Consider the following 12,013-nt stretch of genomic DNA (forward strand, 5'->3'; position numbering starts at 1 on the left):
TTTCTTTTCTTTTTGATTTGCTTTCCCCATTACTTTTATTTTCTTTATTATTTCAATAAATCGCACAAAAGGGACAACTCTCTCTCATCTACTTCTTTATGGAAAATTTCCACCACAACACAAATGTCCTCTTTTGGCCAAAATCCCTTCCACACCCCAGAAGAACAACAGCATGCAGGGCTATGATTTGGGACTGCATTACAAGAGGTGAACCCACAGTGTTCCAGGATGCACTGTTGTTTTTGATTCATCTGTCATCTGCACATAAGATGTTCAATGCAACGTATGATGACTACTAAACCAATACCGAAGGTAGGTGGTGGAAAATAAAAAGACCCTGTGCAGGCACTCATCTGCTCTGTACATACAGTAACACCTTGTTGCGTGACGGATCATCTGATCACACACACTTTGCCACAGAATCTGCCTCACAAAGATGATGCGATGCACATTAGGGCAGTCATGGCTCACAATGAGTTCAGTTATTGTGAGGCAGGTTGAGTGGCTGTTATTCTCCTGCAGGTAGAGCAGGCTCTGAGACAGGAAGTCCAATGATGGAGCATGTCTAAACGGCGACAATAAACTGTAATAAATCACTGTTTAGAATACTTGCAAAGATCGGCACAACATTAGAGCGTCTTCCTGGGCATAAGAGCATCAACCGGCCAAGCAGGAGGACGCGATTTCAGTCTCACTGTAAACTGTGAAAATCACCGGAACACGGCAGATGCGCTGAATTCTTCCTCATCAGGTGTCGACAAGGTCGTGATGTCGCTGCAGTCTAATGAAGCAGGATGCACAGAAAACTTAGCTTTGTTGGCAAGTGATGCTGTAAGTGACCCAACGGTGGCGAGCTGACTGACCTGTCATTCCTTTAGCAAACACCATGAGTCGTAACGTAAACGACAGTTGTCAGCACTTGGTTAAATAGCTTGGTTAAATAAATGATTTTGATAAATGATTGTTACGTTGATTAATGTTAACAATGTGGGTCTCAGTGTGTGTCAAAACACAACCGCAATCCTTTAAGAGTTACAAATATTTGCCGATGTTGCGCTTCAAATGCTGTTGGGCGTTTTATTGTGAAAGTCCGGCGACTGGCCCCGCCCCCGGTTTCCATTTTTCTTATTTCGTTTTGAAAGTGGAGAAAAGGAGAATGTGTAAATCAGTATATCGCAAATGTGTTTCACCGATTTACGGAAACGAAACACAGCATAAAAAGACGTTGTCCAATTTTCATTTTACACATGAATAATTAATTGCACTTCATGCACGGACCGTTTTCTTTCTTTCTTTCTTTCTTTCTTTCTTTCTTTCTTTCTTTCTTTCTTTCTTTCTTTCTTTCTTTCTTTGCTGCTTTAGTGTACCGCTGTTTTTTGTGTCTAGTGATGATCAATAACGTTTACTAAAAAAAAGTGTTTTGCAGGAAGTGAACATTGCGTCATTTCTGGATAGACGCGCAGCTAGCAGGCAGCTAAGGCTAAACATCAAAGAGCGATGGCGCTCAGCGCCATGGATACCACTTAAATAAATTACGGACGGTGCTGTTGGCGTACGCTCGTGTGTCATTAACCGTGAATTGTGCAAGTAAAATACCAGTGTGTCGTTATGGCGACAGGGAGTGGAGGTAGCGGCGGCGGCTTGGCGTCGAACCATAACGGCCAGGAGGCAGCGTCAAATTCGGCTCAGTGTGGAGCAGTAGCCGCTCTTTCCAACGTACCGGCCTGCGGTCCTGCATCACCTGGCTCCCCGCCTTTGCTCGGCCTTCACCGCGAGCCCATGTACAACTGGCAGGCGACGAAGAGCTCCCTGAAGGAGCGCTTCGCCTTTCTTTTCAACAACGAGCTGCTCAGCGACGTCAGGTTCATAGTGGGCAAGGGCAGACAGTCCCAGAGGATACCGGCACATAAATTTGTCCTGGCTGCGGGCAGTGCCGTTTTTGATGCCATGTTCAACGGAGGGATGGCGACCACGTCTGCGGAGATCGAGCTGCCCGACGTGGAGCCCGCAGCCTTTCTCTCACTGCTTAGGTTAGAGCAGGTGGATGATTGTAATCCGGTGATCCAGCAGCGGAATGCCACTTGTACAGTCCTTCACACATGGGAACCACTATCTGGGTTAAATGAGATCATAGGGAAAGTAATAATGAGTAACTTTGAAAATAGAACTACAGGCTCCTCTCTCACAATGAAGTGTAGTTTAGGCTACTGATTATGTGAACCAGTCAATTCAACAACTGTATAGGACGAACGCCACAGTCGTTTTTTTCATGCAAATAAAACGGCTTTAAATTAGCTGTTTATTATCAGAAGAGCTTATTACCATTTTGCTACTAGGTTCATTCTGAATCTTTTTCACTAAGAACACTTACTTGCAGTGTACCACAATATATTGTACTGTTTTCACTGTGTCATAACACACATATGGTATCACCCAGTTCTTGCCAATGCATACAATTTCTTTTTCATATACTGCATCAGACACACACAGGTTCCATATTTTGACTCCTGCATGTATATGGCTACTTCATTTTACCATTTGACATTTTTAATTTGGCAATGAGTGTTAATGCTTGATGTTTGACATATAGGTATGTTTTCTTCCTATCTCTCTGTACAGGTTCTTGTATTCTGACGAGGTCCACATTGGTCCAGAGACCGTAATGACAACACTATATACAGCAAAGAAGTATGCAGTCCCTGCTCTTGAGGGTCACTGTGTGGAATTCCTCACTAAACACCTCCGGGCTGACAATGCATTTATGCTGCTAACTCAGGTTTGGCACAGCTATTGTATAAATTATATGTAGCACCATGCATCTGCCTCACAAAATGGCTTTTTAAAAAAACAAGTCTCATTAAGATATATGTATACGTAGTTTGTATCTCTTTGAAACATAAACAATATATAAACATAACAATAAAACCGTTCATTCTAAAGTGGGTCAGATATGGAAGGTTTTAGGTTTGGAGTGATTTTTTTGTTTTAGGGGTAAATTCTAGGGCAGTGTGGGAAATAATGAAAAAACAGTGTTGCACTGTTCTTTCCATCACTGACAACTGTCAGTCAGCAGTACTGTAGGATAAAACAGTTTTTCTCTTAGTGCCAGCAACCTTTTAGCCAACGATGGTTGAGTTTTTATGACATTAGCAGTTTGTTTTTTTCTGGTCAACATTTTGTCCTGCTGCTATGCTGTCAGCCTACAGGCTCGGGTCTTTCAGACAAATGATTTTTCAAAGAATAGTTGTCACCCAAGCAAAACAAAAGTCAAATTTATAGGAGAGCATAAACAATTACCAGCTTCAATGTTTGCCTAATAATTAAAACTTAAAAATATATTTTTTTCCTAATTGAATTGATGTCCTTTGTTGCATTCATATAAATAACCTTATCAAAATATACCTACATGGCTTCTTCTGATCTTTCATTACAGGCAAGATTATTTGATGAGCCTCAACTTGCCAGTCTCTGCTTAGACACTATAGACAAAAGCACTGCAGATGCAATAAACGCCGAAGGATTTACAGATATTGACCTTGGTATGTGAGTCTGTGACCTCCTATGTCCTTATCTGTGGGTGTTTTTCTATATGAAATATCATCTACTGTGTGTTTGTATGTGTAGACACTTTATGTGCAGTGCTAGAAAGAGACACACTCAGCATCAGGGAGAACCGTCTGTTTGGGGCAGTGGTTCGTTGGGCAGAGGCAGAGTGTTACAGACAACAGTTTCCCCCGACCTCAGAGAATAAACAGAAGGTTTTGGGGAAAGCCCTTCAGCTTATCCGTTTCCCACTCATGACTGTAGAGGAGTTTGCGGCAGGTAAGCATATCATGGAAATGTGATCTGTATCTTACATTGCAATGGTTTTATTCATTAAAATATACTGACCTACACATTCTTTACTAAACATATACATCATGTTCCTGACTTGAATTGAAACCACAGAAACCAGTTTGATATTCTTTTTTGTGCAACAGGGCCTGCCCAGTCTGGAATATTGTTCGATCGGGAGGTGGTAAATCTGTTTTTACACTTTACAGTAAACCCCAAACCACGGGTCGACTACATTGACAGGCCCCGCTGCTGCCTCAGGGGAGAGGAGTGCAGCATTAATAGATTCCAGCAGGTTGAGAGTCGATGGGGCTACAGTGGTACCAGTGACAGAATCAGGTGAGTCCACAAACATTTGCGCATAGTTCTTACTGAGTTCTGAGTATTAGAACTTCTTTTTTCATTTCCTCTCCGTGTTGGTCTCTCACTTTTACAGATTCAATGTTAACAGAAGAATATCTATAGTGGGTTTTGGCTTGTATGGCTCAATACATGGACCCACTGATTATCAGGTTAACATACAGGTAATTTACCTTCAATATATTTGTTACATAGAGTAAATATGTCCCCTTCTTGTTCAGGTGTAAAAAATATATATAAAATAAAACTCCCTTCTCACCCCACGCGGGTGGTCTCATCCACTTTCCAAGCTCGGGTCCTCTACCAGAGGCCAGGAAGCTTGAGGGTTCTGCGCAGTATCCTTGCTGTTCCTAGGACTGCACTTTTCTGGACTGAGATGTCGGATGTTATTCCAGGGATCTGTTGTAGCCACTCCTCCAGTTTGGGGGTCACTGCCCCCAGTGCTCCAGTCACCAGAGGCACCACTGTGGCCTTCACCTTCCAAGCCTTCTCCAGTTCTTCTCTGAGCCCTTGGTATTTTTCTAGTTTCTCATGTTCCTTTTTCCTGATGTTGCCATCGCTTGGTATTGCCACATCCACCACTACGGCTTTCCTCTGCTCTTTGTCTACCACCACAATGTCTGGTTGGTTCGCCATTACCATTCTGTCTGTCTGTATCTAGAAGTCCCACAGGATCTTGGCTCGCTCGTTCTCTACCACCTTGGGAGGTGTTTCCCACTTTGACCTTGGGGTTTCCAGTCCATACTCTGCAAAGATGTTCCTGTATACTATGCCAGCCACTTGGTTATGGCGTTCCATGTATGCTTTCCCTGCCAGCATCTTACACCCTGCAGTTATGTGCTGGACCGTCTCAGGGGCCTCTTTGCACAGTCTACACCTTGGGTCTTGTCTGGTGTGGTAGATCTGGGCCTCTATGGCTCTGGTGCTCAGGGCCTGCTCCTGTGCGGCCAGGATGAGTGCCTCTGTGCTGTCCTTCAGCCCAGCCCTTTCAAGCCATTGGTAGGATTTGTTGAGATCAGCCACTTCAGTTATGTTCCGGTGGTACATCCCGTGTAAGGGCTTGTCCTCCCATGATGGTCCCTCTTCCAGCATCTCATCCTCTGTTCTCCACTGCCTGAGACATTCACTCAGCACGTCATCTGTCGGGGCCTTCTCCTTGATGTACTTATGGATCTTGGATGTTTCATCCTGGATAGTGGCTCTCACGCTCACTAGTCCTCGGCCTCCTTCCTAGCGGCTAGCGTACAGTCTCAGGGTGCTGGATTTGGGGTGGAACCCTCCATGCATGGTGAGGAGCTTTCGTGTCTTAACATCTATGGTCTGTATCTCTTTCTTTGGCCACCTTATTATTCCCGCAGGGTATCTGATCACTGGCAGGGCGTAGCTGTTTATTGCCTGGGATTTGTTCTTGCCATTGAGCTGGCTTCTTAGGACTTGCCTTACTGGTTGGAGGTATTTGGCTGTTGCCGCATCCCTTGTTGCCTGTTCAAGGTTGCCGTTTGCCTGTGGTATTCCAAGGTACTTGTAACTGTCCTCAATGTCTGCTATTGTTCCTTCTGGGAGTGAGACCCCTTCTGTGTGGATTACCTTGCCTCTCTTTGTCACCATCCTCCCACATTTCTCGAGCCCGAATGACATCCCGATGTCCGAGCTGTAGATCCTGGTGGTGTGGATCAGTGAGTCGATGTCTCGCTCACTCTTGGCGTACAGCTTGATGTCATCCATGTAGAGGAGGTGACTTATGGTGGCCCCGTTCCGGAGTCGGTATCCATAGCCAGTCTTGTTTATTATTTGACTGAGGGGGTTCAGACCTATGCAGAACAGCAGTGGGGACAGTGCATCTCCTTGGTATATGCCACATTTAATGGATACTTGGGCAAGTGGCTTCCCATTGGCTTCAAGGGTGGTTTTCCACAACCTCATCAAGTTTGCAATGAAGGCCCTTAGAGTTCTGTTGATGTTGTACAGCTCCAAGCATTCAGTGATCCATGTGTGTGGCATTGAGTCATAGGCTTTCTTGTAGTCGATCCAGGCTGTGCACAGGTTGGTGTGTCGCATTCTGCAGTCTTGGGCGACTGTTCTGTCTACCAGGAGTTGGTGTTTGGCTCCTCTGGTATCCTTACTAATGCCCTTCTGTGCTTCGCTCATGTATTGACCCATGTGCCCACTTATCTTAGCTGCGATGATGCCTGACATGAGCTTCCATGTTGTGGAGAGGCAGGTTATTGGCCGGTAGTTGGGTGGGACTGCACCCTTTGAGGGATCCTTCATTATCAGGATCGTTCGCCCTTCGGTTAGCCATTCAGGGTGAGTCCCATCCCTTAGCAGCTGGTTCATTTGTGCTGCCAGGCGCTCATGGATTGCAGTGAGCTTCTTTAGCCAGTAGGCGTGGATCATGTCAGGGCCAGGTGCTGTCCAGTTTTTCATACCTGAGACTCTTTGTTGGATGTCTGCCACTGTGATACTCACTGGATTCTGTTCAGGGAGGTTGCTGTGGTCTTCCCTCAGATCCACCAGCCACTGTGCATCTCTGTTGTGTGATGCCACCCTCTCCCATATCCCTTACCAGTACTGTTCAGTTTCCAGCCTTGGTGGGTCTGCTCTGCTGTTATTACCCTGCCATCGAGCGTACACTTTCGCAGGTTGTGTTGCGAACAGCCGGTTTATTCGTCTGGCTTCGTTATCTCTGGTGTATCTCTTTAGGCGGCTGGCCTATATATATATATATATATATATATATATATATATATATATATATATATATATATATATATAATATATATATATATATATATATATATATATATATATATATATATATTTTTTTTTTTAAGGAGCTGTTTAAAATTATTTAACGTGAACCTTTTCTTTGCAACTTGTGGTTCAATCAGTAAATATGTGATTTTTTTTTTGTGTGTAGATCATAGAGAGTGACAAGCGCATTACACTAGGGCAGAACGACACTGGTTTTAGTTGTGATGGCACAGCAAACACATTCAGAGTGATGTTCAAAGAGCCTGTGGAAATCCTACCTAATGTCAGCTACACTGCATGTGCCACATTAAAGGTCAGTCTGTGCTCCGTGCACTTTATAAAAAGCTACTAACACATTCATGTAAATGTGTTTAATTTACTGATACTGACTTCCTGTTTTATACAATAGGGCCCAGACTCACATTACGGCACAAAGGGGTTGAAGAAATTGGCCCAGGAATCAACAATGGGGACCAAGACAACATTTTTCTTTTTTAGTTCACCTGGAAATAACAATGGTACATCAGTAGAAGATGGGCAGATACCAGAGATCATCTACTACACTTAGAAGTAACACTGTGCTGTGCGTGTTCACTGAACCAGGGAGACCTCAGACTGCTGGGGAGACTGGATTGCTGGAGATATACATAGTGCCTCATAATCCCTTGGAATAATGAATGTGTGCGTGCGTGTTGTATGGGTGAATAGACATGAACAGGAATGTGGAGTTTTTAAACAAACCCTTAGTGGGCATGAACTGTATAATCACTTGTAAATTATCTTAATACTGACATCCTGCCTGTGTTTAATATCTGCAAGCTGTCAGGTTTATCCTGCACAAGTGAAACAACGACAGCTACCATTTATGGATTGATGCCATTCATTTTGTTGTGTGTGTTCTTTCAGTTTTGCTGATCTATGTCTGAAACGTATAATATTTACATATTTTATTGTGTTTCATTTATTCAGCAGTGTCTTCAAGTATTTTATTTTATTTTTGCATTGTAACTGTAACTTTGCCAGTGGTACTTGCTGTAATTTATGACTCTAGGTTTGTGTAGCACTTCATTAAAATGTAACAATATATGTAAATGTATGAAAAACTATGTTGGATAGGGGTTGGATTTAGGCTGTGTTCACTCATCTCTCATTTTCTGTCACTAGGTGATGCCAGATACTCAATCAGCTACAGTGTGTAGCTTCTCAGCTAAGCTTTGGAGAAAGCGGTTTCTAGATTGAAGACTAAACACGAGGAGATCAAAGATTACAATGAGGGCAAGGAAGCAGCTGTGGCAGTGTTGGAAGAACTATTCCCTTTATTAAAATTCCTCATAAAATGCTGTTATTACATGCAAAGGTTAGGCATTTAAAAATTCTACTGCTTGTTCTAAAACAAATGGCTTTTGATAAACATGTTACATAAAATTATTAATACATATATTAAATTAGGTAGTAGTACACATTCACTGTAAGTGTAACAAATATCACTACCTGAGATGGAGCTACTTTCACTTTGCAGTAAAAAAGCTCACAAATTAAATTAAAAGGGTCTTGTGGCAGACAGTATAAGACCAGAAAGAAGGAACAAAACATTCTGCTACAAGTTTTAGACTTATTTAATTAGTTGTAGTTATTTTTTATATTGTCCAAAATGAGGATATTCATTTGGTCAGTGGCGCAAGAGTCCACAGAAAATTCAAATTTAAAAAATATATGGTACATAATACATGGTTGTTCAACTGACTCATGTAATGGCATGGCAATCAAATGATTATATTATTATATATGCAGTTGGGTTTACACTGTTGCTACTGCAGCATTCATGCCAGGATAATTTCTTCCTCCTGTTGCTCTTGTTCTTATTCCTCCAGTGAAAATGAAATAAAACTGCAGTCTGCTCAAAATGAGTTGGCAGGACAGAGATGAAGTGCTCTTAAATTGCATAAACTGTGCATTCATATAAGACACACAGTGGAATGGAGGCCACTTTGGACGGCTGTGAGTGGGCTTTGACAAGGAGAGCGATCCACAGAGGTTGTCTGGTGACTCACCAGGACCTGAGAGCTTCTCCTGCTAACTGCCTACTTAGACTGCCTGTGTAGCAGAAAGAACCAAGAAACAAGAAATCAGCTTTTGACAGATTTTAACCACCCACCAGACACAAGGCGAACAGAGCAGGAGGACAAATCCGCTTCAGCACTAGGAGGCCTGTGTGTTAAAGAGACACGCTTTGCAGCTGTAGGGGACTTACAGAAAAAGCTCCAGCTGACTGAAGACTGCCTTCCTATAGTTATTACCTCATACATTCCTGGCAGCAGCTTAATTCAGACTTTCGCGGTTGTTCCTGCCTGCCTGCCTGCCCGCCCGCGTGCATGCATGCGTGCGTGTGTGTGTGTGTGTGGGTAGATCGCAGCACAATGGGCTGCTTTATCACGTGTCTTCCACTGGAAAACGTGCCTCTGCTAACTTGCAGAGGCAACTTGGTGTGGGGCTGAAGCAGACTGATATTATTGCATTCCTGTCTGTTAGGTGTAATTTTAAAAGTTCTCCATCTACCATGTAGGGACAGAATTGTGTTGTAGTTTAGCCAAAGCCAAGCACCTACATTTCCCACAATGCAACTTACAGTGGCAGTTCAGTCCTGAAGTCAATGTTGTCAATGCTTTTTTTAATATTCACGATTTCTTTGTGAAGTGGGATTTAAATCCATCCATGTTTTCCATGTTGTTTATAAATCCGTTTTGGATATGCTCCTGAAAATCAGTGACTGTCGCAGTCATGCCAGCAAAATGAATCATTAGCTGTGATATCTTTCTGCATGGCACATATTCTATGGCTTTTATCCACATAAAACATTTATACAAAATGTTCTGGTGTGAGATTCATCTCTGGGTGTGTGTCCAGACACTTCACACCAATGTCAGCCTGCAGGGATGAGTGTGTGTGTGTCCAGCTGGTGGGAGTTATGCAATCTGTATTCCAGTGATGTAAGAGAGTTGGCTAATTAATTGCCATGTACATATATAGTGTGCTGCTCTCACTGGGTGCTCAGCTTTGTTCATGTCAAGTGAAACTGCTAATTTGTGTCTCTGTTAATTTGTTTGTTCACAGAAATGTTAGGAAAGTTTGTTTTTCTCATAGACATACAGTGTACAGGACCATGAGAAAATAAAATGAAATAAATTACAAACCAAAGTTGTGCACTTTTCCCGGTGACTGATCCTATTGTACAAACAGTTCTTTGTAAGGACTGTTTTTTTTTCTTTTCAGTTTGCATGTGTAACTTTGTCAAATTCCTCTATATGAGTACAGTTATGTATCAGGTATGATTTTGTGGTTCAGCTACTAAGCTTTAACCACTTTATTTAAATGCCTGATAACAGTCTGCCCAAATTAAAATTAAAGCTGTTCTTCAACCTTTTGGAGTGTACTGTATATAAATGTTTGGGCTCTTCATGAAAGTAACACTCTGTCACCATGAAATAAAACAAATGTAGCAACTTCCTCTAGTTAACCCCCACAAAATATTAAAATATTATGACCGTGCCCTTTGAGTGTGGGTTTCATTACTATTAAAATATGTTAATATTCAGTGTTGGATTGGTGAGAGGCTCTGCAGGGTGTTGATCCTCATCATTCTGAGGTCTAATTATAGCCTTGTTGGCACAGAGAAGGCTGGAGAGCAGTGATAAAATTCGCCATAAAATACATTGCAGAATTCAAGAAAGTCACTTCCGCTTGAAAAAGATGACTGAGGTGTCATAAAACCACACAAATGCATGATTCATACTACATCATCAAGAACAATGTAATAATATATATCACTAAGGGCACAGTACTTTACTTGATGTGTTTTAAGAATGCCAGAAGCATAGCTTTTACTGTATGTCACAGTAGAGACACCACAATAAATAATCAGACTAACAAGCTTCGCTTCACTGCAGGGTCCACTGTCTTTACATGCATGATCTGGGCAGCTGCAACATAAACTTAAAGAGCATGCAGCTAAATGATCAGGGAACAAAACGTCAGCAAATTTGATCTGGAGCAGCAATTATTACTATCCATTGTTAATTGCTAGTGCATGTGTACGAGAACCTGATGGGGTGAAAGCAGAAAAATGTACCTGACAAAGTTCAGGGCTTAAAAGAATGTGTGAACATTCTGTACTGTCTGTTGGGGGCTTCCTGGCCCCGGCCATTCTTAGCCCCTGCACTCTTCAACACCAGATGTAGGTCGCTGAGTGCTTCAGGGGGCGAGGGGTGTTTTGTCTACATGTGCTTGTGTGTTGGTGGGGGAGAGATTTTAATGCTTTCTGTGCACATGTGGATATGTGTATGCACTTGGGGGGGAGGCATTGGGGGGTGGGGGGTTGATTCTAGTGCATGAGTTCATCATCAAGGACATAGCCCCCAGCACACTGTCTCCATTGCTGTCACATTGCATCGTCACAAACAGGCCACATAGAGCCTGACAGCCTGGCAGACCACACCAAGGGAATTCTTACTCACACTCCTCCTTTTGTCATTCTATGCAATCTTCCAAGCTTTGCTATGTATTAATCAGTTATATTACATTAAATTACAAAACTAAAAATACCAGGATTTGATTAAAGGAGGCACTGGGCTCATTTCCTAGAAATAAATATACAAATGTTTTACTCAGTCACTATTGCAATAACAATAAACGCACTCAGCCTGAAAGTCAAATAGTTTATGCTCCATTAACGCACACAAGTGCAATGTATGAGTGAAAGCTAGTCCATGTTCTGTGGTACCCAAAAAAACAGAATAACAGATTGACCCCTGGATAGGGTTGTTTTTGTATCAACTTTACACAAAGCCAAGTTCTTTAGACTTTTGTTAGTGAGTCAATCAGTCTTTTATTTGAATACTTTAGTTGAAGTTTTGAATATGCCGTGTGATTAGACTTTTGGCCATGTAAACATAAACTTTTATAATATATTTTACTGCGATAAAACCTCAACCAATCATAACCTCAGAACTATAGAAGTTTAATCTTTGAGGTTTTGTTTCGATTTAATAACTGAGAAATATAACCTTGA

General features: G+C 42.3%; 1 protein-coding gene across 2 annotated transcripts; it reads left to right on the forward strand.

Moving 5' to 3' along the window:
* The first annotated feature begins 1,153 nt into the window (after nt 1–1,153).
* On the forward strand, nt 1,154–8,285 carry LOC114852494 (BTB/POZ domain-containing protein 1-like). 2 transcript variants are annotated; one of them, XM_029144926.3, is made up of 8 exons: nt 1,154–2,030; nt 2,620–2,776; nt 3,434–3,539; nt 3,625–3,822; nt 3,981–4,173; nt 4,271–4,358; nt 7,115–7,261; nt 7,358–8,285. In XM_029144926.3, exons 1-8 carry the CDS (start codon nt 1,609–1,611, stop codon nt 7,514–7,516), a joined length of 1,470 nt encoding a protein of 489 aa, XP_029000759.1. In that variant the 5' UTR covers nt 1,154–1,608; the 3' UTR covers nt 7,517–8,285. The 2 variants fall into 2 exon arrangements, with proteins under 2 accessions (XP_029000759.1, XP_029000760.1); XM_029144927.3 differs by having other exon boundaries at nt 1,156–2,030; nt 4,044–4,173.
* The last annotated feature ends 3,728 nt before the right edge of the window (nt 8,286–12,013 follow it).

The sequence above is a fragment of the Betta splendens genome, chromosome 3, assembly GCF_900634795.4.
Source record: "Betta splendens chromosome 3, fBetSpl5.4, whole genome shotgun sequence".
Taxonomy (NCBI): Eukaryota; Metazoa; Chordata; class Actinopteri; order Anabantiformes; family Osphronemidae; genus Betta; species Betta splendens.

Coding starts and splice junctions, on each gene's coding strand:
- LOC114852494 (XM_029144926.3), top strand. CDS start 1,609: ATGGCGACAGGGAGTGGAGGTAGCGGCGGCGGCTTGGCGTCGAACCAT. Junction 2,777..3,433: donor CATTTATGCTGCTAACTCAG/GTTTGGCACAGC, acceptor CTTTCATTACAG/GCAAGATTATTTGATGAGCC. Junction 3,540..3,624: donor ATTTACAGATATTGACCTTG/GTATGTGAGTCT, acceptor TTGTATGTGTAG/ACACTTTATGTGCAGTGCTA.